Below are 27,459 nucleotides of genomic sequence, written 5' to 3'. Positions count from 1 at the left end.
AATTATAGAGATATGACTGAAAAAGGGCAAGAATAGATTTGAGATCTTCCTGCGTGCCAAATGTTCAGGGAAAGATTAAATTGAGAGAGCACAGGTGGGGGGGTATTTTGTCCGGATAAAATGGATGGACAGCCAGCTGCCGGGAAATCAATGGTGGACCTGTACCTTGTTTTGATTCCCCGACCAATGGAAAAAGATTCCTATTTATGCCACTTAACATTTTATGTTTTTCCTATCAGGTAATCCCTCAGCCCCCTTCGCTCCAGGGAAAACAAGCCAAGCCTGTCCAATCTCCCCCACAATTAAAACCCAACAATCCCTGCAATGTCCCAGTGAATTTCTTCACCACAACCCCATCCTTGATTGTGCTGGGTAAAAAACAATTTTCTGTATAAGTGAAAAATGAAACCATGTGATGTAAAAACTCAACATGTTTATTAATATACCGAGAAAAGGAATCTACCATTCTTCAACACCCAGCCATATATAGCCATTCAGACATTGCCCTCTCAGTACCAAGGAAATTAAGGACTGACATTAAATTTAAACCTTGATAGTTACTCAAGAATTCTAAATGAATGAACAAAAGCAGGTGCAAGATATAAGGTTGATTTTATGTGCAAGAGTAAAATATCATGTGATCAGATAATGTGGGTCGGTCATTTAATTTGTATTTCTCTTTTCCACGTTGACACAGGTTCACCAGATTCTCGATACATCAGGGTGGAAACCTGTATGTTTATGATCAAACTGCCTCAGTATTCCTCACTCGATATAATGCTGGAAAAGCTCCGCTATGCCATCCACTACCGTGAAGACCCTCTCAGCGGCTGAGCAGGTTGCATCTCGAATTCCCACATCCTTTCACAACACATGGTGATGCCCAAGAATCTCCTTAACCCTGCTTTTAAGAAAGGAATAGGGGTGGAAGCACGGATGGAATCTGAGTTCGTCCTGAAGATGCCACGAGCAAAATGCTTCCACACTGGTGCAAACTTTCTTTTTGTAAATTTCCATTTCTATTGATGGACTAAAAATGGTGTGTCGCTGTCTTGTTAAGCAGCTATTCAAGAACGTACGATGCTTTCACTACAACAGCAGTGTACGTTACTGTAACTTTAAAACACAAACACACATTCAAACAGAATATTAGTTGATTGTGGGATAACTGTTTTATACTCGTGATCTTAACTTTGGAGCAGAATTTTATCCTTTTGTCATGCCAAAAAGAAAAGTTATGACTTTTCCTTGTGAAAAACGCACAGATGGTGCCAGCGGGATGAAGTTTGGCTTCTGAAATGTCATGTGAATCACGTGCGACTGAATTGAAATGCTCCAAAGTTAATATGTTGTGATTGGTGTACAGGAAGGTGTACTTTTACCAACCTGCAATGAACCTTTTAGTTATAGATGGATATGTATGAATCATGTGACCCTGGCTGCCTTGCCTTTTTTCCTTCCCCCACCATCCAAAAACAGTGTGAACTGCTGGTATGTTGGGTCAGCAGTTGGCCAGACTTTGTCATTAAGTCTCTCTCCTTGCCTCATTTTGCTGGATACCACCACACTGACTGCACCCTTGGCTGCAAATATTTTCTTGCTCTGTTTCCCATTTTCAATGGTCTTAAGGTCCCCTGAAGTAGAAGCCGAGAAGCTTGAATTAGCTGGGCTGGAGGAACATTTTTAGATATTAATTTTCTACTTATGAACAACCGGGCATGGATTGATTCAGCAGAACCTGGTAATGAGATTTGGAGTGGGTAGTATTTTGAGTTACTTAGAAATTTAACTTTACATCAAAGAGTCAGATGCTGATGTACAATTGGTGGATCCAATTCACCATTTTTGTTCATCCCTAAATGGGTCTTTCAAATTCCATCCTCATGCTGGCTGGATAGCAAATCAGGCTGTTACACCTGGGGCTCTGCCATGTGAAGATGTGTGTGTGTGTGTGGCCTAGAATTATTTTTGAATAGTTGAAGTTGTCTTATGGCACAGCAGATTGAAGCATGAATTGTAAATCTTGAATCAAGTTCAGTTGCCTTTAATCATTCTGCATTTCTTTATTAAAGGCACACTTCAAGCAGCAGCACAAACGTCAGTTAATGGAAATAAAAACTATCCCACTGTGGGTTTGATTTGAAATTTGCTTTGAAAATAGCCTGATAGACATACAAATCTTCAACTCCCTAATTCTGTACAAGTCAATAAGTTTTACTTAGTGGCCATTTCAATTTCTTTTATATGATTTAATAATTATGCATGAAAGTTTCAGAACTCATTGAAAAATAGCTTGGTTAACTGTATTGTAAATGTTACCCTTGGTGCCAATATTATAGGCCACATTGATAACTCTGCTACTTGAGGTGACATTGGGCTGTATCATGATTTGGTAATGTTGTTCATCTTTCTTGGCACTTTCACCCCTATCATTTTGTTTAGTTGTTTTGGGGGGTTGGACGGGGGGGGGGGAAGAGACATTATTTAGAGCGATAGGGGTTAGCAGAATCAAAAATATATGCAAACTACAAGGACCAAGTAAGAGATAAACATCAAAAATTGGCAGTAACTGAAGTTGAGACAGACCCCTCTTTGTATTTCTAATCTGGGTGGGAGAATTGACTGTTATTTAACTTGGAAAGAATGGTCAGTGTTGATGTAAACTTAGTTCTGGATTAGAATTATTTTAATTTTTATGCTTTCTCATATTTGAGATGAAGATCTGTAAAGAAGGGTTAACATTTAATTTGGCAGTGTGACGTAGGTGCAGCTGTGCATGCCTCTTTGCTAATTGCACTTGTTTTATTCTCTGAAAATGTCAGTTCTTTTCTGCTCAATGTTTAGGTTTAAATCCACAGCTGCTTGATAAGTGTTTTAATTTTGCATTAATATACTCCAGAGAACATTACTGGGTAAAACTTGTGGATTGATGCAAGGAGCCAAGAAGAACGTTACTTGTTGAGTTGGAAAAATGAGTTCTGGAAAGTAAAACCATGACCTAATTGTATCTTTTTGGCACAATGGCTTCCTGATGTGTTTGATTTCCTAAACAAGGTTGGTAGCGACATGCTATGTCGTGTGTGACCTACAATGCATTCCGTAAATCCAAATCTATCCTGGCTAATAATCCCAGCATTGCTTGTAATAAAGTTGCTCATTCTACTTTTTAAAAATTGAGCTGTGAAAGATGTTGACAAAGTAAAGAATTGTTTTAATGCAATTTCCACTAACCTGTTGCATTTATGAAGATTGCTTGTAAAACTTGAACTAAAACTACCTTTAAAGCTATTCTGGGTTTAATCAGGAGCACATTTATGGAATTAGAGTCGATGTCACAAATGTGTGGGGCAATTTGTGGAAAGCTAGTATGGGCTATCAAGTGCATAACACAAGCAAGAGAGCAGGAATAGTCTCAAGGGCCATGGCTATGCAGATGTTGCTGGGTTTACTCTAGCACTTTGTAGTGCAGGGTGTTTGTTTTAAAGCTTGTAAGAGGCTTGAGGCATATGCAGCTTCTGGATACATAGTGTAATGTAATCTATCATAGGGTGTAGAGTGCATAATCATCTTTTGCTGTGCAATGGTCAGATGGCCTGCAGTATATAAGTGAAGGCCCTGTTTAATAACCGAGTGAATGAAGGTTTTGTGTAATTATAGTTGTTTGGCAGACAGAGTGCAGAGATCCACAGCAAGTGTTAGTGCTTGGTTTATTTTTTAGTATTTTCACATAACAAATTATACACATGGTACACACAATTTCAGGAACCAGATTACTGTAAAATGCTGAGTGTATCTACCAGGCTGGTTTGTTAAATGTCAACTATGATAAATAGATTGATAATGAACAGGAATAAGCAGAGCAATGAAAAAAAAAAACTGCTTTGTTACCAATGCTAAGAATTGTGCCCCTGTAACGTTGACTGAATTATTAACCTTCACTTTTAAAATCAAACAAATGCCGTGAGAGTGAAGGCATTTGATAGACCACACACGAAGCAAAATGGGGATTGGTCTTATTTAAAAACAAGCGACAATTGAAACCAAATGCATAAAATCAGAAATTGTTTTCTATATTCTTGGAGTTCGAACAATATATCCAGCTGTTTTGTTTGGACAGATGTGGAGGTTGTTGCTTGAACAATCATTCACCTTTGCCCTCAGTTTTAAACAAGGTGCTGACACCTGTGTGGATCTGGCTCTTTGCTTCTGCCCTGTCAGAGTGATGTTAATCTGCTGCTACAACTGTTCCATTTTAATGAGAGCGTCCAGATAAAGTTTAATTTTTAAAGACATATCAACATACAGGTGTTAATGTGCTCTGTACAGTCATTGGTGTATATTTATTGCAATTATTTATGAATGCATCTTAAAATCATCTGTAATGTTGATCTTGTCTGCAGTGGTACTTAAAGCAGTGATGTATGAATGGGAATTACATTCATATTAAAAATGCTGAAACAGATTTTGTTCTGCAGTTGTCATGCAAGGAAAATGTTTACATATGTAGCAATGGATGAAGCAAAATGTCTGCATTGAAAAGTAAGGTTATGCAGCAAAAACCACACTATAATTCTAACCATATTTTTATCGTTTGACCAGAACTAATCCAGTGTAAATTTCCTCAAAGATATCAAATGCAAACAATAAGAGTTGATTTTAGAATATTTTTACAAAGGAAATGTGCACCAGTACACAAAAACACATGTCTTAGGTGTTTTATGGAAAATGAAGAGGAATGAACAGGATATAAAAAGGTCGTAATTCAATAAGTCACCAGCAGAAACTAAGGGCAATGCAATAATCAAGACCGAAAGATGGAAGGTAGTGTTGTAGGACTTGATGGGACGTCAAAAGAACAGAGCCACAGGTGTTTGTGAAGCACAAGGACAAGGGAATGCAAAGGGATAAGCAGCATTTGAATGGCACTGTGGAATGACCAGACTAAAAGACAAAAATGCATGGTCCATTTGGCATTGAGTCATATTACTGTTAGTCAAACACACATGCTTTTCACACAGGCAAATCACAATCCCAATTGTGCATTTCCACTCAACAAATTTAAACAAAGCAAGTCTATAAACATAACTACATTTATTATACTAAATCAATACATTTAGTTGTCTAAATTTAAAAATCTAGAGATTTCACACAGCTAAATGGGCTGCTGATTAAAAACTACAATGGCATGAGATAATAGCCAATTATCTGTTTAAAAGGATAGTTTGTCACGAAGCTCAGTCCACACAATGCAGCGTGATTGTGTATTATTCTGCCAAACATATCCACGCCTATGCTGATTCATGAGGCATCACAGCAGAGTACATGGAGCACGTGTTTCAGGTTTTAAAGCAGCAATGAGGGGAGGTCAATGTCAAAGATCAAAGCACTGATCAAGAAAATAAAATCTACGACGAGGTAAATTGAGGGCAGCAAAGTTAAACTATGCTCTTAATGCAGGAGGTTCTCTGCTCTCCTTTAAATGTTTAATATGACATATTGCTGCATTTGGGAGAATCACTGGTTACAGATGTTCTATTTCATTCTATATGCATATCTTGATTCATTTGTCCCAACAAACATTTCCTTCATCTTTCAATATTCAGGGAATCATAACCGTACAAATTAAAATCTGCAAAAAGATCTTCAATTTAAACAAAAAAAGAGCTGATCTTGTGTGAGCTGCTGGAAACCCCTGCACAGATGATGATCTGTTATTCACCCAATGGTTCATTTAAGAAAACATGAACACACACATAAGTGGGGAAGGGTGAAAAACATTTGTGTGTCATACGGAAAGGTGTCCACCCTCATAACCTAGCCACACGCGAAGTAAGCCAAATAAAAACATTGGATATGAAAACAGTAGTTGCTGATGATTTGGTAAGCATAGAGGAAATTATAGCAAAGTACAATATGCAAGAAAGGGAATGTAAATCATAACTGTTGTATTTGCAGATTGATGTCTACTCCTGGCAAACTGAGACCATGCCACTGCCAGTGTTTTATGTCAACGGCGTTGCATGGATGAAGTCTTCAGGGTACAGGCAATTTCCAACTTTATTGTGAACCAAGCTGCTTATTAACCAAAAGAATAGCGGCAACTCTACTGGACTCCACGACATATAAACACAATCTAGCAGCAAGAGGCAGTAAAACTGGGAGCATATAATACCCGGACACACCTTGCATTTAGAAATTATTACATATTCCCAGCATAGGTTCTTAAAACTATGAAAAATAATGTTAGGAAGACATTTAACCCCGAGATTATGTACAAAGTTTTAAAATGTCCTTCAATTTTCCCATTGTGGAATTAGCAGGAAGACTGACATCTGATTCCAACTGAACAAAATATGTATTACCAAACATAGTTTCCATCTCTACTAACAATGTTATAATTCTAAATAAGGTATCTCCTAGTTCAATATAAAAAGTGCTTACAAATCACCCTCCTTCTGACCATGGTAAGAATGGTTACCAGTCATTTTAATGGGAATAACTGCTCTGAGAAGAGGCGAGTTTTTTTTAAACAGCAAATTGATTAACAAAATAATTATATTTACTCTAACACATTGAAAAGGTTGCATCAGAGACATGCTTACACTATACCCAAAATAGCAATTCTACAGTACAACCACAAATATAACTTGTTATATGCAATTCATTTCTATTTGCGCATCAATATCAATTTTCAATGTTAAAATGGCTCATGCCCTTTGGACCACTTTCCTTCCCTAGTCAATGCAGGCGAGGATAAAATGATCCTTGATCTTAAATTTTCTCCTTCCTCAAACCTTTCCTTGAAGATGCATCTTCCCAATGCTGCAGTTAAGCATGCCAAACTTAGTTAACTTCCTTTCACTCGACCTATTCCCAATCACCTTGGTTATGCTTGTATTTCCTTCCTCGTAGATCTTGAAATTCACATTCCTTTGTTTAAAATGCCAATGTTCATGTCCTTTTTTCTTCCCCCCCACCCTCTCCCCACATCCTGCAAAAGGGGAATTTAAGCATAATATCAGCTCCCAAACTAAGCAAGAGTGAAGAAGGGAGTACTTGAATGGTCCGTTTATTTTTAGCCAGTCTAAACTGCTACTATTAACTAATTAACTGCCACATACACTAATTTCTTCCAGCAATAATCATAGTACAAAGTTCTAAATTCTAACCGACATCCTTTTTAAATAATCTCCATTGAAAAGTTTAAATGCATTTCCAATAAATTTCCCCCATGTTTTTTAAATGGGCGTGTGCAAGCTCAATTCCAAATCAGCGCTCAGATATTTAAAAAACATACAGCCTTACATGACTGCTAGAGATGCAACCTCAACATACACAATATATTAAAGCATTTACAACGTTACAAAGTCAAAGATAATTTCTCAATAAATCCGCACTGATCACAAATAATGATCAAGGATGTGTGCTGTAGCATTAAACAGGCTGGAAAAAAATGAATGCACAAAGAATCCAATGCAAAACAGCAGGCAGGAAGCAGATTGCAAAAGCAAGAAAAAACTGCAGAAATTGAGCATGATACACAGAAGAATGAGCTAGCAGTATCAAAGATTACAACAGGAAAAATAAAATGACTGCAAAAAAGGTTTACACACATGCTCTTCCCCCAAAATAACAAAAAATAGGTCAGCTTTACACATCATGAATCTGAAAACAACTTCATGCTGTAGACTTTGTTAGACCTCATCCAAACTGTGTTCATAGTTTGGGACTTTTCCGATGACTGCATTAATGTCTTAATTTTTCACTGGCCCTTTTCTATTGATTTGGTTACTTAAAACCATATCCTTGGAATGTTTAACACTGAGTTTCTACAGCATGTCCTGTCCAAATGAAATGAGGAAGCCAAATAAGCTTTGGGGAATTTCTCCTTCAAACAGATACTCATCTATTTAAGTAAACTTGCAAAATTATTTCCAAGGTCCTTTCAGCGCACAGAAAATAGAATTTAGCCCAACCAGCCAAATTTCAGCATTCCAAACAAAAGTTCAAAATTTTCAGATAATAATTCTGCTTTTCCCACTTCATTAGAACCATCTTCAGTTTCTTGTCTATTTGCCTACCCCATCTCCTCTTTTCCCATTTAATGTTTTCCCATCTTGGACTTTCCCTTTTATTCGTTCCCACTTTGTCTGCATCTTACAAACAGGTTTTATCACCAGCCTTGCAGTTCTAATCCAAAACATTATCTCTCCATTGATGTTGCATGAACTGCTGAACATTTCTAGCACTTTCCATTTTAACCCTCAAACTTAACCATCTGTTCACCATTTTAATTATTGTGTGGTGGTACAGGGCTCAAAACTGAGCTCACAACAGACTCCACATAGAGAAAAATCAATGAAAACCATGTTCAATGGAAATAATAACACAATACCACTTAAAGCAATTAGATAAATATTTTCTTTGCATAGGAGGAAAAGAAAAGTCCTGAGTTTAGGATTAATGAAATTTAGTAGTTGAATAGCATTGAAATGTACAGCTGTCCCATTTTATCATTCCTCTTCCTTTCCAGCATTTTCTGGCCTAGTTTTCGGTATATTCTGCTGCAATGGAAAAAAAGAACATCACATGTTGAGGTTATCAACCCAATATGTCAACTTTATTTCCTTCTTCACAGAAGCTGCCTGAATTGCTGAGTATTTCCAGCAGCTTCTTATTCTATTTCAGATCTCCACTATCCAAAGTGTTTTGCTTTAATCACATTAATTATAAATAAAAGAATGTGTTCACACAGGACTCGCGCCACCCAATGTCTGTCAGGTGAACGAGCAACCCAGCCCAAGCCCACCTTTCAGTACTCGGGCTACAGCTCTGCAGATCACAGCTCCACGCTATGGGCCAAGGATTTGTGCTCCCACTTCCTTTTCAGGCACTGAGATTCAGACGTCTGGCACCCTCTACAGCAGTCAGACAGCACAGAAACAGAGCTTTTGCCTCAACTTGGCCACGTAGACCAAGATGCCCCATCTAAGCTAATCCCATTTGCCCACATTTGGTCCCGAACCCTCCAAACCATTTCTATCCTTGTACCTGTGCAAATGTTTTTTTATATGTCATGTTCCTGTCTCCACTACCACCTCGGGCAACTCGTTCCATACACCCATCACCCTCTGTATAAAAAACTTTCTCCACAGGTTCTCGTTAAATGTTTCCATTCTCATCTTACACTTATGTCCTTTGGTTCTTGATTCCCCTACCATGAGAAAAAGACGGTGCATTCACTTTATCTATTCCCCTCATGATTTTATACCCCTCTGCAATATCACCCCCTTAGCCTTCTGCACGCCAAGGAATATTGCCCTAGCCTGCCCAATCCTACCAATAGCTCAGGCACTTCAGTCCCAGCAACATCTACAAATCTTCTCTGCACGCTTTCCAACTTAATGGCATTTTTCCTATAGCAGTGTGACCAAAACTGAACACAATATTCAAATGCAGCCTCACCCGCGTCTTGTACCACTGTAATCCCTGGTTTTGGATTTCTTTCCCATTGAAATATGTTTTCCTATTTACTATATCTGAGTCCTCATTTATATCCAACTTAATTAAATCATGCCTCAGTATTTCAAAGAAAATAGCACTAGCTTATTCTATCTTCCCTCATAGTCATCATTTTGGATCCTGATACATCTTCCTAAAACTCTTTTGAGGCCATATTTTTCTACGACGTGCAGATCGATCTGTATTGAATTGAAGGATACGGCATGGAAACAGGCCCTTTGGCCCACCAAGTCCATGCCGTCCATCAAACATCCGTTCATACTAGTTCTATGTTATTCCATTTTCGCATCCACTCACTACAGATGAGGGGCAATTTATAGCGACCAATTAACCAAAGAACCTACATGTCTTTGGGATGTGGAAGGAAAGCAGAGCACCCAAAGGAAACCCACGTGTGCTCATGGAGAACGTGCAAACTCCTTATAGAAAGCACCCAAGGTCTTAATCAAACCCACATCTCTGGCGCTGAGAGACTTCAGGATGGCACAGATGGTAATCTGCATTTCTGTATGCAGGAGCATCAATGGTGCCAAAACAGGGATGATTCAAGAGCTTTAAATTATTAGCCATGAATATCATCAACAATTTGGCCTGGAGCAACCACAATGAAGCTACAGCCAAGTACGCACACCAACACTTCTACTTCCACAGAAGACTAAGGACATTTTCCAACAACTCTTACCAACTTCTACAGATGTACTGTGCAGAGCATTCTATCGGAATGCAACACAGTCCATCACACAAACCACCCTCATTACCCTTCCCCTAAACAAAAAATACAAAAGCTTGAAAGCATGTACCACCAGATTCAGGAACAGCTTCTTCCTCACTGATACCAGACCACTGAATAGTCCTCACATAAGCCAAGGGTGTATGTAGTTTTGATCGACCAAACTACTTCACTGCAGCCTTTTTATTTTTTGTTAACTGTTTGTTCTCTCTGTAACTGCCGGTAATGCTACAATGCTGTATATTCTATATCCTGTACTCTGTTTCTCCTTGCATTACCTGTCGTGCTCTGTATGGCTTGACTGTGCTCGTGTATAATATATGTCTGGATAGCACCAAGCTTTTCAGTGTCTCAGTCCCAATATTAAATAAGACAACAAAAATAAGTGCATATAGTGCTGAAGGGAAGCTGCAATCAAGGAAGAAGAGGAGTAACTGTGAGCTTGGCCAAGCCTGAAGTCTTCCAATTAACACCATCCCTATTCAGCTACTGACATATAGTCAATTTTACTCCATTTGGTATTTCTAGGATTTGGTGATGCCTCATTCCCATATGAAATAGCATTGTGGTTGGAGTTGAAAACCTACACAGCAGCAGAGAACTAAAAACACTGCTAGTGACACATGGTTGTAAGATTATTTCACATCCATTCTTTTCTTTATATTTAACATCCAATTATAATCCAAAATTACTTTTTACCTTTATTCCTGTAACTCTGCTCCTGGAGGCAGCAGGCATTGTATTCCTAAAAATCCTAGATCCCGGTGTTGTCATACTGAAAGACAAACAAAGGCCTTAAAGAGACGCCAAGAGCAAGCACATAAATGTTGCTCATAACGGACAGACTTTAGCAGCCCACCCAGCAAGATCAAAATTAGAGCACTCGGTTTCCAACAGGTGAAGAATCTAGGCTAACATGGCCACGCAGAGAATCACAAAAATCAAGAAAACAGACATGAATAAAATTCCAACAGTCCAGTCCTTATCCAATATTGTTCAAGCTCTCCATGACCTGTGAGATTTTTCTCCACACTCCAGAGACATACAACTTAGTAGGCTAATTGGCTTGTTAAAATTGTAAATTGTCCCCGGTGAGTGTAGGACAGTGATAGTGTGCGGGGATTGCTGGTCGGCAAAGAGCCTGCTTCCGCGCTGTATCACTAAACTAAACGAAAGATGCTCCCTGAATTGCTGAGCTAATCCAGCACTTTGTGTCTCAACCAGCATCTGCAGTCTTTTGTTTTAACTCTAAAAGTTGAAGTTTTATCATCTAACAACTTCTAAACAAGATTCTTAACATAATTTGTATTGGTCTCCATTGGAATTATCTGCCTTCATACTGCCACCAAGTCTCCAAATTCCTTTTAATAATGGCTGGATTCAAACGTGGGTTGCTGTGGCAAAAGACCAGTGGTTTAACATAAATACACAGCATCAAGAGCCTTCCCAACTATTCATGACCAACATGAACTGGCGCGGTTGTGTGAAATCCTTAAAATAAATATTCTAAAAAGAAAGTTGAAGTGTTTGAACTGTATTGCTTTTAGCTATGCAGTTATACACATATGTTGCACATGAACTCGCACACCAGCTCTGTGACACGATGTGATAGTTATTTATTCCTATGGAGGGCTTTCAGTATAATTATAACCGATGATTGCAGTGCCGGTCTTTTTAGAGTGAATGGCTGTTAGGGCAGAAAATAAATTCAAAGCTTAAAATGCAATTACTGCATCACACCTGGAACTACAAAGATAAATCCACTTTACAAGTTAAAACCACATCAAAAATTTCCAGCTTTTAATTCCCCTCACAATCTTCTACCCACTCTTCTCCTGAAGATTGAGCTTTATTGTTTCTATTAGTCCTAATGTTGCTACCTCAGTTGGTAGCTAAGGCAGAATGACAACATGGAAGATGAAATTTATCACCAAAGTGCAAAAATATTAATTTTGGAAGAGACAACATAGAGAGGGTTCAGAAGCAGACACCCAGGTACTTATGCGCACAAATGTGGAAATGAGAAGGCGGGTTGAGAAAACTGCTAAAAACAACACAACATATGAACACTTACAAAGTTCTGATTTGGCCATGTTGATGTCATGGATGTAGTTCTGATCACATTTCAGGAAGGACATGAAGGCCTCAGAAAGGAAGCAGAAAATATTGGAAAAATCCTAGCAACGGGGACTGGTGTGACAGCAAAAACAAGGAATTATCGTTCTTCGGGCAGAAAAGGCGAGGACGAATTGGGAAAGAGGTAATAAGGAGTTGTAGCCCAGAGGAGATGGAGAGAATCTGTCCCCATTCGCAAAAGGCCAATTTTGATTAAAAATAAAAATATTGCATGTAATGTGTGGTTGGCATCTAGAATGCACTGCCTCACAAGGTGGTAGTAGAGCAATCAATGGCAGCTCGGAAAAAGGGAACAGGACCTGTACTAAAAGAAACAAATCACAGGGCTGTGGGAAAGAGGTGGTGGCATGGGACTAGCCATACTAGTCTTGCCAAGCAACGATACATGTGTTTCCATCCTATGAACAATTCAATTTTTAATTGATTATTGTGTAGGAAGGAACTACAGATGCTGGTTTACACCAAAGATAGACAAAATGCTGGCGTAACTCAGCGGGACAGGCAGCATCTCTAGAGAGAAGGAACGGGTGAAGTTTCAGGTTGAGACCCTTCTTCCGACCGATTTTTTTTTTTCTGGCATTCATAACCATGAGTATTGTACGTCAGCACACATCAATAGATGTCCTGAAGAAACTGTCCATTTGTTTTGTGTGCGAACACCGAGTTTTAATAGGATGTTTAAAAGACATATATTTACTTTTCAGTAGTATTTAGTACACTTCACCTGGGTCTAGCATCAAGTGTATGTGGAAAAGGCGGCTTGTAGCTTTCAGGAAAAACATCTCCTATAGGAAGGGGAGACCCCCCCGACAACTCCAGGGGTTTGCGAACCCTCCTCCTCAGCTCAGAAGATTCTCGGTTGGGAATCTTGACCATTCTGCTATTTGGAGCAAGGGTCTCGGTGTCTTGGTTGGGTACGGATTTCTGGACACCAGTGCCCTGACTGAATGTTGCTGTCGCTCCGCTTGGGTTCATTCTCAACGAATTTCTGATTGCTGGTCTTGGCTGGACAATGTCACCCATATAAGCAAAGTGGTCAGGTTCAACATCTCCTGCATTCATAGGACATACACCACGAAGAGCATTGTAAGTATCAGTCTCAAAATCACACAAAATCAAAATTCTTACTTATTTGTTTACGTAAGTGACAGAACACGAAGCATTAATCAACTTTCACCATTCATCTGCTTAAGACACAAGCAGGGCAAACTTTTTACAAAGGCTAAGAAACACATTAACTTCAAGTTTCCCTAATGACTGAGTCTATATATCTTATAGAGTAGTTTTGTATTATTAAACGCACGATTTAATCCTTAACTTATTTCAGAGTTAGCAGGTTACAACTTGACAAGAAGAAAGCCACCAGGATCACCTTCCTATGTTAGAGATAAAAGTAGAACAGGGGCCAAATAGCTGCACTTCCCACCTCTGATTCCCATGGTCCTCACCTTTCACTCCACCAGCCTCCGCATCCAACATATCATTCTCTGCCGTCTTCAACATGATCCCACCACCAGTAGATGCTACACGCATTCCTCAACCAAAACAGTAGCTCTCTATCTTTGAGTAGGATTGCAGCAACTACTCCAATGTAAATAAAACTAGCACTGGTCTCTTGCATTTACCCTGGTGTCTTTGTCGGCGAATGGGCACATCCAGAATCTCGCTTGACTCAGTCTTAGTCACGGGGAATGGTTGATCGGCTTCTTGATCAGGTGGCCTTGCCGTTGGTGGTCGCAAATCACACTGATCCTGAATGACAAGAGACGCACATGGAGTTTCAGAAAACTAATGTCCTTCACACCCTTGTAAGTCAGAACCAGACCTTCTTCTGCATTACCTGTTTATTCAAGATGGTTTTGTTTAGTTTAGAGATGCAGTATGTAAATAGGCCCCAAGGCCTCACCAGGTCCAGGCGACTTTCGATCACCTGTTCTCACTAGTTCTTTTTATCCCACTTTCTCATCCATTGCTTACACATTAGGGCCAATTTTACAGAAGCCAATGAATTTGAAATGGATAAATTTCCATCTCTAGCTATTAACAGGACAGCCAGGTCTCTGACAATAATACCTACACGATCAATATACTTATGCGGTTGAAACATTTCTCTGATAAAATTAAATTCTTAAATAGTGAACGACAGAAGCTGCTCTTTGAAAAAGAACGGATTAAACTGAGAAACTAGAGTGAGAGAGGTATTCCTGTTGCCCTGTTAACACTAGGCTAAACACAAAAACACAACTGCAGCTCACCACATGAAAATACAGCAAAGGATAGCAAATTATAGACCAAACATATCAGTAGTATCCAGGGATTTCCAAAATAAATTCACCAGCAAATTAAAAGTAATGAGAAATTTCATGGAGTAAAAAATACTTTTAGATATCAGTATATTAATGAGCAGTAAAAATATTGAAGAGCAGCACTGTGGTGCGCTGGTACCACAACCATCTCGCAGCTCTCTGGTGACCCTGGTTTGGTTGAGGCCTCCATTGCCATGTGTGTGGACTTTGCACATTCTCCCTGCTATTATATGGAATTCCCCAGGGTGCTCCGGTCTCCTCCCATGTGCCAAAGACATACATGCACCTGGAGCTGGCGGGCTCCGGCTGGGATCACCCCGGGCTCAGGTTCGCAGAGCCCGCGGCCCGGACTCACCACCTGCGGCACTGGCTGCCTTCGGATGCTGCGGGAGCGGCTGCGACTCGTCTCCGGGGGCTCCGGCACGGGCCGCCTGGACGTCGGAGGCCCGCAGGCCCCTGGGTGGGGGCCGACATTGGGAGCTCCGGCTCCGGCAGCGGCAGCGTCTTCGCCCGCCCCGAATCGCGGGGCTTGGGTCGGCCCTCCGCGGACCTTTCACCGTCCGGCGCGGCCTGAAATAGGCCGCGGGATTTTCTCCGCCCGGCGGGGGCTTCAATGTCGGGAGCCACGACCGCCCCGACGTGGCAACTTCCAACAGTCTGACCGCGGGAGAAGACGGCAGGGAAGAGAAAAAGACATTCTGGCCTTCCATCACAGTGAGGTGGTGACTGGAGGAGACTCACTGTGATGGATGTTTCTTTTGTTTGGTGTTAGTTTATGATTGTATGTGTTATTGCATTTTTATTGATTATTCTTATTGGTCTTATTGTTGAACTGCGGGTAATTTTTCATTCCACTGCACATTTATGTGTATGTGACAAATAAATGACTATTGACTATTGACAATTGGCCCATAAAAAGTATCTCTATTGAAGGCAGCTGGTGAGAGAATCACAGGGCACTTGTGGCACGTTGCAGGAAAATGAGACTGATGAGATAATCAGACTCAGTGGGCCAAATGGCCTTCCTGTTAGATTATTAGAAAATGCATGTGTGAAATATAAATTAGTATCGTGGCAAGGATCAGTGGAGTTGCAGATCAGATAATCCATAAGGAACATACTGGTGCATCAATAATTAATGAGGCTGCAGGCAGCAGTGAACTAATACCTACACTCAACAGGGCAGACCAACAAATAATTCAGTGCAAACGCAGATATGTTAGGACATAAATAGCACGGGAATAACAAATTAACACAATAGTGGCAGCAATGAATAATTCAATTCATAAAACAGCAAGAATACTAGATCAATAGATTCAAGGTGTTAAAGCCGGCAAGGTCACAGCGTATGTGATTTAATGGAGATTGTGCAAAGATTAAGCAGGAAAAGGGGACATAAGGTAATAGATTTTACCTCAGAAAAGGGGGGAAATGGGTGCCACCTTAAGAGAGAGATTTACGGGCTAAAATCAGCAATGATGTGAGGGCCAACAGTTGACAAGAGGTCATGGACTGTACCTGCCAATACCAAGCCATTACCGTATCCTACAAATGTATCCTTGGCCCCATGAAGCTGATTCTCCAGTGGTGCCACAATAGATACGGTATTCCAGTGTTCCACAATAGAAACAGCTATTTCTGTTTGCCTCGCAAGAAGGTACAAGTCATCAAACTGAATTTTCCTTCCAAGTGCAACGTTACATCTATATAACAGTGATACCCTTTTTCTTCCAGATGAACAACATATGTTCAAATCTGAGCTTTGTCAGCAAATCTATTGTTACCAAACATACCCAACTACAATGGATACATTACCAACCTTAAAATTTTATGAATGCATCATGTAGGGTTTTTTTTAAAACAAGGGGAAATAGAATCCTGCAGCTTGTTTTACAATTATTATTATTATTAAAATTCCATGGACATGAGAATTAAAAAAACCTTTTCTCAAAGGTAAACTCTTCTTGACACTAGCAGTTCTCAATTCACAGCCACGTTTATACATTGATCAGCCATGATCGCATTGAATGGCGGTGCTGGCTCGAAGGGCTGAATGGCCTACTCCTGCACCTATTGTCTATTGTCTAACTCAGTGGGTCAGGCAGCATCTCTGGGGAAAAGGAATAGGTGACGTTTCAGGTAGAGACCCTTCTTCAGACACAAAACGTCACCTATTCCTTTTCCCCAGAGATGCTGCCTGACCCTCTGAGTTATTCCAACTTTTGTGTCATCTTTGCTGTAAACCAGCATCTGCATTTCTTTGGTAGACTTGGAAGAAAGGTCTCGACCTGAAACGTCACTCATTCCTTCCTTTTCTCCAGAGATGCTGCCTGTCCCACCGAGTTACTTCAGCATTTTGTCTCTACCTTTGATTTAAATCAACATCTGCAGTTCTTTCCTACTAAGCATTGCTATTTTAGCCAGGAACTTATTTGCAAAGTACATAGACTTTCTAAATTACCTGATGATGATATAACACATCTTCTTCCAACGCAATACCACAGAACTCACAAGGAATCATGACATCGCCATGGCTTGAACCTCCAATAGGACCATATGATGGCAGTGAAAGATCTTCAAAAAAGTATTCTGGATTCATGGGATGATGCTGAGAGAAAATGTCATTCGCTCTGGGTATGGAGACCCTTTGCAGTGGCAGTGGTGGTACAAGTGTGGTATTTTTACTGAATGATGCAAAGGCACTTACAGGATTACAGCCAGTCTGCAAAAGAGAAATCTAATCAATTATTTTAAAATGGCAGAGGAGTAGGCAGACGAGGGCAGAGGCTGGAGAGTGATAAATAACAAAATGCTTGCCCTATAACATAAATATTTCCTATGACTTGAACTATACAGTTAATACTTTCAGTCTGAAGGGTCTCGACCCAAAATGTCGCCCATTCCTTCTCTCCTGAGATGCTGCCTGATCTGCTGAGTTACTCCAGCATTTTGTGAATAAATACCTTCGATTTGTACCAGCATCTGCAGTTATTTTCTTACACTATACAGTTAATACCATCTTCTAACCTGTCGTGTTTTAATAAGCGTCTTCACCTTCCAATAGAAATCTGCTATTTGAATTGCATTTGTTTTGATTACGTTTACTTATTTAATTTCAAACTTTTTCAAGGTTATATCAGCACAATGTTTTCTCTCCCACCAAATATTCTTCCAATGATTGCACGAGTACTTCAAAATTACCCTTTGATTACTTGTCTGCCTGGAATTGCAGTACTAGTATATAGCATTACTTCATCAACACTTATTCCAAGACCATATACTGAATGGAACAAATCTAAATTTAGGTTAATCCACACTCCACACCACTAACTCAAAATAAAACACTTGGGACGAAAATGAAGCTGCTATCTCAGATACTAAATAGGTACTCTATTTTTTGTCCTTCTGCTTTGGTAGCCATTTCAAAGAGCTTTAAACAGAATCACAACATATCTGCGTTGAAACAATTAAATTGTAGAAATAGAGTAAATAAAAGGACAAATCAGATTTGTCCGATTATTGGTGAGGAGCAACATTCATTGCTGAATAGTGAAAGGCCTGGGTGTGGAAGTGAATGTGGAGAGGATGTTTACACTAGTGGGAGAGTCTAGGACCAGAGGCCACAGCCTCAGAATAAAAGGATGGACCTATAGAAATTAGATAAGAAGGAATGGATATTTTAACAGCAGAGATTAACAGATGCTTGATGAGCAAGTGGTTATGGAGAGAAGGCAAGAGAATGGGGTTGAGGGGGAAATATAGATCAGCCATGCTTGAATGGCGGATTAGACTTAATGGGCCAAATGGCCTAATTCTCCTCTGAGAACTTATGAAACTGTTTACAGCAAGTTTGAATATTGAAGGTATTTAAATTACAAATAACAATGCGCCAAGGAAATACTGCCAACAGACTCAATAGTGGGATCATATGAAACAAGGTCTAAAGTTGCATCAAGCAATTGCTAAGAAGCCACATTTGCTAAACTGTACCTGATGAAGAATCAGTTCTTCTTCAGGGAACGGTTCTTCACAGAATTCACAAGGCAACATTGTGACATCTGAAAGGAAAAAAGACAATTACTGCAACTCTTCATTTTAAAATACAGCCCGACAGGTAAAAAGATAGTTTGAGTCAAAACCACAACCAAGCACTTTGTAGATGCAATCCACATTAGAAGGCTACCATCATATTTCAAGTCAATCAGCAAGTTAGAGGGACACAGACAAACTGCATTTGGACTGTTCAATGCTGTTATGAGGCAAATGTTCAATCCACACTTACACAATGAGCATAAAACAAAACAACTTAAAACATAAAATTTAAGATAAATCTCTTGATTTCTTCAATGCTCGCAATGAAACTGAAAGGACTCAATCAAATGGAACAGCAAGGATTTCCCCTGGCAGCTGAATGCAGAGTTTGCACATTTTCCCCATGACTCATGACAGTTGATGCTACAAAAATGATTCGGCAGGCCACCCCGGCCCACAACAATCTCTAACAGAGCCTGGTGCTAAATCTGTTGATCCCAGCTGACCTAGCTGTTTTGCAGGGCACAAATCAAGATCAGAAAGCTTGGGCTGAAAGATTTTGTTTAGAATTCTCACCCTAAATAGTGCCCCAGCAATTCCCTCAGAAGTGGACATGGAGAGAATATGATACACGTGTAATAATTCACCGCGATTGCCTATCCAACTCATTACATTATGCTCACGCGACTGAAGCGCTGCACTTAGTGCCCATGGATTCCAACAAGGAGTCAAGTTTTTTTGAAGGAGGCAACAAAAAAAAATCTAACAAAATCTAATGAAGGGGTAGCACGGTGGCACAGCGGTAGAGTTACTGCCTTACAGAGCTTGCAGCGCCGGAGACCCGGGTTCGATCCCAACTACGGGTGCTGTCTGTACAGAATCTGTACATTCTGCCCATGACCATGTGGGTTTTTCTCAGAGATCTTCAGTTTCCTCCCACACTCCAAAGACATATAGTTTGTAGGTTAATTGGCTTGATACAAGTGTAAATTGTCCCTGGTGTGCGTAGGTTAGTGTTAATGTGCAGGGATCGCTGGTCGGTGTAAACTTGGGTTGGGCCGAAGGGCCTGTTTTCACGCTCTATCTCTAAACTAAAACCAGATCTTTTAATTTTTGAGGTATCAAATTGAAGCTTGTATTACAGCTGTGCATATATATATATATATTTTGTGCAAGTTAATTCCAGAATAATGTTTTAAATCAGATTAAATTAAGCATGTCCTATTGTTTGTGATGCAGCTGCTAGTTATAATGGGGAAGGTTTGATGAAATTGCTAGGATAAGTTGTTTTAACATAAAGATGCAAAAGTATGAACTTTAAAATATTCACGATTGCTTATTGTCCCGAATTAAACAAATTTTGGTTGCAACAGAAAGAGAAGTGCTTTAATATTCATTTTAGTTTATTGTCACGTGTACCGAGGTATAGTGAAAAGCTTTTTTTGGCATGCTAATCTGTCAGCGGAAAGACTATACATGATTACAATCGAGCAGGAAATAAGAAAAAAAGAACAAAGCCTGCCACTCCAATGATAGAAGTACACTATACATGAGGTAAACCAAGAGACAAATTTCAAAAATGGCTGTCTAGACCATTGAGGCTGATCCACTTATCCATTCACTACCTCCCTTTCCTTCCTGATGTCTTTACTCCTCAATTGCCGGTGTCCATAATATATCTCAGTTTTTCCACATACACAATTCTCTTGGTTATGCAATTCCGAATTTGCGCATCCCTTGAATAAGGAAACTGAACATCACATCCCTAAATGGGCAAACCCTTATCCCCAGACTGTGCCTCTATTGTAAAGTTGAGGAAACTACCAACATCCTGTCATGATATTGAAGTGTTTCAATTAGATCAGACATTCTTTTAATCTCTTAAGAATAGGTCCGCCCCAATCACTTAGCCTACAACAAACTCTGTTTCCGGAATCAAACCACTGAATTTATTTCCCCCACATCTTATGAAAGCAATTTATACTTCAAATCAGAATTTCCTTGCTGTATGCAACATAAAATAAGATTTTACACTGAGTTTTATCTTATGAAGTCATTGTGGCACATCAAAGCAATACAAATGTGCAAGCAATATATTATACTGGAAGATGTGGAAACAAGGAAATACAGATGCTGGTTAACAACAACAAAAAAGACACAAAGTGGGCTGGAGTAACTCAGCGGGTCAGGCAGCATCTCTGGGGAACATGGATGGATGAAATTTCAGCTAGGGACTCTTCAGTCTGAAGAAAGGTTTGACCCGAAACATCACCTACCCATGTTCTCCAGAGATGTTGCCTGACCTACCGAGTTATTCCAGCACTGTCTTTTAAAATATACTGGGAAGTACGGTAAAATATCGTTGACAAGTTGTTTGGATGTACGTAAGTGACCTGATCGATGCCCTTCTATACCCAAACTGATATCCCTTGGGAGACCAGAAACAAGTACTTTTAACAACTTACTTGCTATTTCTTTGTGGACATTTACAGAAGCTGGGAAGAGATCAGATGGAGGCTGATTATTAAATACCCCCAAAAGGTTTTGTGGGTGCGAATATCCACAATCTGTGCGAACATCCTCCCATGCTGAGATCAACTCTCCTTCACCACCACCGTTCTCATTTTGCAAACTTAGAGCAAGCAGATAATCCAGATTAGAGTTGGCATCCAAGTGTCCAGGACCTGCAGGGTCAGCCATGCGATTTTTATCAGTCCTTGTAACGCTGGCTGTGAAAGCAACAGGGAATGCACATCTTGTTAAAAGGCACAACTACAAACTTTTCATTGACACTGAAAGACTTACTTTAAAAAGGCACCTCCCTGTAAAATTTGGTTATCCCAACCCATTTTACAGCCATGGAACTATTTTTTAATGTTATTTTTTAACGGAGTTTTCCCTGCTGTAATGAAGGGACAACCTTACCGTTTGCATAATGCAAGCTCCCACCGACAAAGAACGTGAAATGCTAATAGGTTTCCCAAATGCTGTTAAATGAGGAATAGCCACTTAACAAGAGTAATTCTTTCATTCAAAGTGGAACCATGAGAACTTCCACCCGAGAGAGCAAATGTGGTCTTGATCGAAAGTCTCATTCAAAAGCTTTTACCAGCTTACAATAGTTACTGAGACTAAAGGTTGGTTCAAATATGCAGAACTATGTCAGAAATTGTGGTGCAGTCAATACACCATTGTCACATGAACAGCTGCCACTCAGTGGTCTATATTAAACTACATCGTTCTAGAACATCAAGTCCAAGACTTGTTACCATTGAACTCTGGAATCGTTCTTTGCTTCTGCCTGAAATTCTGATATTAATCAGCATCTTCTCCATTCTGTCACAGTAAAGAAGAATCACGAGCACAACAATGTCCCATATCCATAGGACCATCTGTATATCTACATTATCACGCAAGAATCATTGTTAAAACTGTGCCAGAACTGAGTTTACTCAAATTGGAAAGCCTGGATATGGATGCAATCCTATTTCTAGCTTAGGTAACTTTCCAATCATTGCTGCACCTTTCCAAGTCTGACAGGATCAGTCCACACACTTCACTTGGAAGCACAGGCGGCAACATCAAAATCTTAATTACGGGAACTTTGAGCTTAAAATAAAAACATTTTCATTCCTCTTGACTTCCTTACCAAACAAACATCTCGCATTCAATCAGTTTGGAATGTACAAAGTCATGAAGAAGTAAATAACTGTTATATTTGCACATCCCTCGATCAGAAAAGTAATTTTCCCCACACAGAGGTGGTGGGTGTATGGAATGAACTGACAAAGCAGTTCAGGCAGGTACAATAATAACATCTAAAAATCATTTTGACAGTAACATTGATAGGAAATGCCTCGAGGAATGTGGGGCAAACAGGCAAATGGTCCTGACGGGGCATCGTGGTCGACATGGATAAGATGGCCTGAAGGACCCCATACCGTGCAACATAACTATGACAAATTTTTTGATTGACGAATTGATGGCTGGCATAGAGGTTAAGGCTAGTATGAATGATCATGATCAGGTTGAATGGTGGAGTGGATAGATGGGACAGGTGACTTACTCCCGATTTATTGTATTCTCCTACAACAGATTTAAATTTAAACAAGTCAATGCAAATAGTTTCCATTTCAAATGTCTTCCCCTTACCTCGATTCTGTTCTCTATCTCTTATTGGCATGTTTCTCCTATCTATCATCCTTACTGGAAATCCAGTCTCCCTGTTCCCATGCATTTTATTTTCCAATGGTCTGGAAATTCTTGGTCTAACGCGAACATAGTTCTCCTCTGTCTGAACATAATTCCCAAATGGTTGGTTTTCAAACCAGACTCCAACGTTATCTTCAAAATGATACTCGGGCTTGGGTCTCATACGGTTGTTATTCCTTTCCTCCACCTCTTTGCCACAGGTGAGATGGTGCATGTGCAATTCTTTGACAAGAATGTTGCGGCCACAATCTGCACAGAGTTCAGTTCTTGATCCACAATAATCAGCATGCTCTTGAGACTTGTTGAATGCAAGCTCCAGTTCGCAGTATTGACATTTAATCAGCCGCAAAGGGCAATCTGTGCTCTGCAAAACCAAAATAGGAAATATAATTTAAAGGGCTGCAAAGATTGATAATGCTGCACCCATTCAGAGCCACCGGTGTCGGGGTCATTCCAAGTCATTCACACCTGCTGGACAAATCATTGCGGATGCCCAAGAGTGACCTTGCAGACAGATCTTGTGTGCAACCATTCCCCAATTCACTGCACGTTCCTGAAGAAATCATCTAACCTGTATTGGGAGAAGTTGACAAGATTTACAGTCATCACATAATCAATGGTTTACTGTGAACTTTAACGCAACTCTGCAACGCAACAAATTGAGTGGCCCAGTTGCCCTCAATTGTCGACACAGCATTTTAACATAATAACGCTTAAAAGTTTTCTTAAGCTCAAAACCTCAAAATGTTGAAGTGCCTCAATGGTTAATTTGAGGCATGCTGCCCACTGTTTGAGATATGATTTCTCACCTACATTCTAATAGTATAAAAAAAGTAATTAAACCAGTTGATCTCGCATCTTTGTTATCCACAGGCTGTTACTGGAAAATATTTGTACCAGGACAGGACCAGGCTTGGCTGTGATGTCAGTTTGTTCCTACTTAACCTGAAAGTCAGGATCTAGGCATACACATTCTTCACTTGAGTACCGTAGCTGATGGATTTGTGAAACCCTTCCAAAGCAAAAATTAACACATAAGAGAAAAAAAATGAAAATAATTTTGTTTCCATATGCTAGTCACCCATATGCTAGTCCCATTTACTCCATATCCCTCTAAACCTTTCCTATCCATGTACCTGTCCAAATTTCTTGTTGTTATAGTAAGAGGAAAGTTTTTTTTAAACTACATATTACTCTAGTTGTCGGAGTCAGATACACCATGTGAAGAGTTTGTTACCAGAATATTACCAACAGCTCTCCTTTCCCATCAGTGACCCAGTTGCCCTCAACCACTGCCAAACCACCATCATAAACACTGCATTTGGGAAAGTCAAACCATCACGCCTTTTCCTCCCACCCCATCGACTCCATCTGTACTCATGCTGTCTTTGGAAAGCAGCAACATAACCAAGGACCACTCAAACCTCGGTCATTCTCTCTTCTCCCTTCTCCAATCAGGCAGAAGAAACAAAAGCTTGAAAGCACACACCACTCACTTCTTTCCGACTGTTATCAGACTCTTGACGGACCTCTTATGTGCCAAGGATCAATTCCTCATCTCCCAACCTACTTCATTGTGGTCCTTGCTCTCGTTTTCACCTGCAATTTGTCTGCAACACTACAATCTGCATTCTGTTTCTTTTTCTCTCATGCACTACCTTGATGCACGAGACCTTGATGGTCTTTTGTGGTATGATTTGCCTGGATCGCATGCAAAAAGATATTTCACTCTGTACATGTGGCAATAAGAAACCAATTCCAATTACGTTTAAGAAACATCTGGACAGACACTCAAATTGACAAAGTATTGAGGAATATGGACCCAGTGCAGGCTAATAGGATTAGAGTAGATTGTGAAAAGACAGGCATGGATGTGGCAGCCAAAAGACCCATTTGAGCTGCACATCTCTACTTTTACTGTAAAGAAATTCAGATTAAGATGCCATTATTCTAAAATTGAGCTGTACAGCGCCAAATTAAAGAGACCCCCCCTCCCCCCCCCAAATTATAAAATGTACAATCTTAACCCAAAAAGATAGGAATTCTAAGTCAACTGAAATGTCAAAAAAGGAAGTGAACATTTTTTGCCTAAACGATTAGAGCATCAGGAGATATCGAGCAAAAGGCACATTATAAGAACTCGTGCAGATCAAGAACAATTTGACAGAATGCTGACAAAGATTCAAAGCACCAAATGCTTATCCATTCTTACAGGATGCTAAGAACAGCATTTGATACACAAAGGCAAGGAAGGTTATGTTTGCCAGATAAGAACCATTCAAATACAAAAAGCGCACGTCACAGATACACACCTCATGTTTCTCCAGCTGATTCTTTTCTATCTTCTGGTTGCATTTGCAGTTGACCTGTAACATTAGAGATAAGGTTCAGACCCCACATACAAATGTGTATTTTATACTGGTTTCTTCAGATAAGGCCAATACTTCAGACGTATCTCTGTACAAAACAGAAAATATCTATGTTGGATTAACGCGTCCAAATGAAGACAGTAAAAGAAAGCAATCAGACTTAGTGCCCCAGGGAAGTGTAGAAGGGTTCAAAATAACCAACATCCAGTGAAATGTATTGGAAAATCAATGCATGTGACAGATAAGGCTGAGTCCCAGACTTAAAAATGCAACCACAACAAGCACACGTTTTACCCTAAAAGCATATCATATACCATATGCATATGCATATCATACATTAAGTGTAGCACACCTAGGACAACCACAGAGACCAGTTTCACTGGTGAGATATTGATCACCTATCAAATCCAGACCTCTAACACATTCGATGAGCATGATAAACTAAATAAATTTTGCTCTGGTATCTGATATGCCATATAATTAAAGCACTGTCAAAGTTGACATGAACAAAGAAAAATTTGAGTATTGTTAACACTGGAAATGGATCCCATGGCTCTTCTCATTAGTCTTTGACTACATACTACGAGTGCAAGGATACAGATAGCCTGAACTGCTGATCTAATTTCATTTATCTCCGTTTAAAAATCAAACGAGTCTATAAACACACATTACCCCCAATTAAAGCCAACCACTGGAACATTAGACAGTGACACAGTGGCGCAGCTGTAAAGTTGCTGCTTTACAGTGCCAGATCCTGATTAACAGTGCTGTCTGTACAGTTTGTATGTTCTCCGAGTGATCCCGTAGGTTTTCCCCGGGTGCTACAATTTCTCCCACGTTCCAAAAATGTACAGGTTTGTAGGTAGATTAATTTCTGTAAATTGTCCCTAGGATATAGGATTGAACTAGTGTACAGGTGATCACTGGTCAGTGCAGACTCGGTGAGCCAAAGGGCATGTTTTCATGCTGTATCTATAAACTAAATAGTGGAATTTTGATTTAAAAAATGGCACATGTTGGGCATTGGAAATAAAAAACAGGAAATACGAGAAACACTATGTAGGTCGGACAGTGTCTGTGGAAAAAGAAACAGGTAATATTTCAGTTCAAAGCTGCCCGATGAAGGAATTACAAGCCGAAACATTAACGCCGTCCCTCATTCCACAAAAGCTGCCTAACCAGTTGCATATACAGCTTTTACTGTTTACATATTATGCAGCATATTTCCTGCAGTAATCAAATTACCCATATTTTGTTTCATGGGTATTTGGACGACTTATCATCAACCAGATTTAGGTAATTTGATTATGAACTAAAAAATATTCCCATTCTTTAAAGTATCAATAGATTTTTGATTCAAAAAACATAATAACCTGCCAGGCAACATTGTACCTATTTTTTGATTTCATGAAATTCCTTTGGTGGGCATATTTTTGCACAGGGGAAGATGAAAGAAGAATGCAGAGAAAATGTCTGCTCAGTATTTCCAGAATTATCCGTTTGTACTTCAAATTGCAGCATCTGCTAATTTTCTTTTACTTCGTATCCTTTAAAATAATTTGATTGGGTCAACTATATTGACATTACAAATATGCATGATATTCTACCACAACCAAAGAATGTTTAAGAACAAGGTACTTTCGAAACGGCAGAGTTATGCATACAATGCAAGACGAAAGGAGTGTAGGTTCTTAGAAATCAGAATTACCACTTCTTCAAATACCATAAATTGCTAGAGCATTATGTTATCTAACCACCGAGATACATTTCACGCAAAAAGTTATTGTGTGGCTACTGGGAATGTGTGGTCCATGAATGTATAATATTTACATAAATTAACTCAAATACATTTTCCAAGACTGCAATCAGTAAAAAGCAGTATGAAAAATTGGACTTTGCTTGAAATTATGTGGAACAAAGGAAACTGCAGAGTGGTAGAAATTTACCAGTGTATCACAGGTACTAACCCTCCATCAGCAAAAGGTATCTATCGAACCACTGACCCGAACAGGCAGCCAATATTAAAGATCAACACCACCCTAGTCATGTTCTCATGTCGCTACCAACAATGGGAAGGTGGTACAGGAGGGAGCCTGAAAACCATGACCAATAAATTCAGAGACCGCTTCTTCTCAGTAGCCATCCTGCTCTT

At 39.7% G+C, this 27,459-nt stretch overlaps 2 protein-coding genes across 13 annotated transcripts in view; one reads left to right on the top strand and one right to left on the bottom strand.

Moving 5' to 3' along the window:
- hectd4 (HECT domain E3 ubiquitin protein ligase 4) overlaps positions 1-4,462 on the top strand; it is a 173,658-nt gene extending 169,196 nt beyond the window's left edge. For all 10 annotated transcript variants that reach the window (XM_078421863.1, XM_078421868.1, XM_078421861.1 and 7 more), the window contains one exon: positions 698-4,462. In XM_078421863.1, the coding sequence (XP_078277989.1) occupies positions 698-834 (137 nt within the window). In that variant the 3' untranslated portion in view covers positions 835-4,462. The remainder of the gene's footprint in view (positions 1-697) is intronic.
- Positions 3,697-27,459, bottom strand: part of LOC144606069 (TRAF-type zinc finger domain-containing protein 1-like) — a 36,386-nt gene continuing 12,623 nt past the window's right edge. For 2 of the 3 annotated variants that reach the window (XM_078421870.1, XM_078421869.1), the window contains exons 4-12: positions 25,251-25,304; positions 22,879-23,302; positions 21,192-21,455; positions 18,685-18,752; positions 17,156-17,416; positions 14,014-14,140; positions 13,113-13,440; positions 10,952-11,027; positions 3,697-8,564 (exon numbers count right to left, since the gene is read on the bottom strand). In XM_078421870.1, the coding sequence (XP_078277996.1) occupies positions 8,514-8,564; positions 10,952-11,027; positions 13,113-13,440; positions 14,014-14,140; positions 17,156-17,416; positions 18,685-18,752; positions 21,192-21,455; positions 22,879-23,302; positions 25,251-25,304 (1,653 nt within the window). In that variant the 3' untranslated portion in view covers positions 3,697-8,513. The remainder of the gene's footprint in view (positions 8,565-10,951; positions 11,028-13,112; positions 13,441-14,013; positions 14,141-17,155; positions 17,417-18,684; positions 18,753-21,191; positions 21,456-22,878; positions 23,303-25,250; positions 25,305-27,459) is intronic. The other variant, XM_078421871.1, reaches the window with a different exon arrangement.

The sequence above is a fragment of the Rhinoraja longicauda genome, chromosome 25 (assembly GCF_053455715.1).
Source record: "Rhinoraja longicauda isolate Sanriku21f chromosome 25, sRhiLon1.1, whole genome shotgun sequence".
NCBI classification, from domain to species: domain Eukaryota; kingdom Metazoa; phylum Chordata; class Chondrichthyes; order Rajiformes; family Arhynchobatidae; genus Rhinoraja; species Rhinoraja longicauda.
The sequence above is the reverse complement of the archived record's forward strand: the minus strand, read 5'-3'. Positions and strand labels throughout refer to the sequence as shown.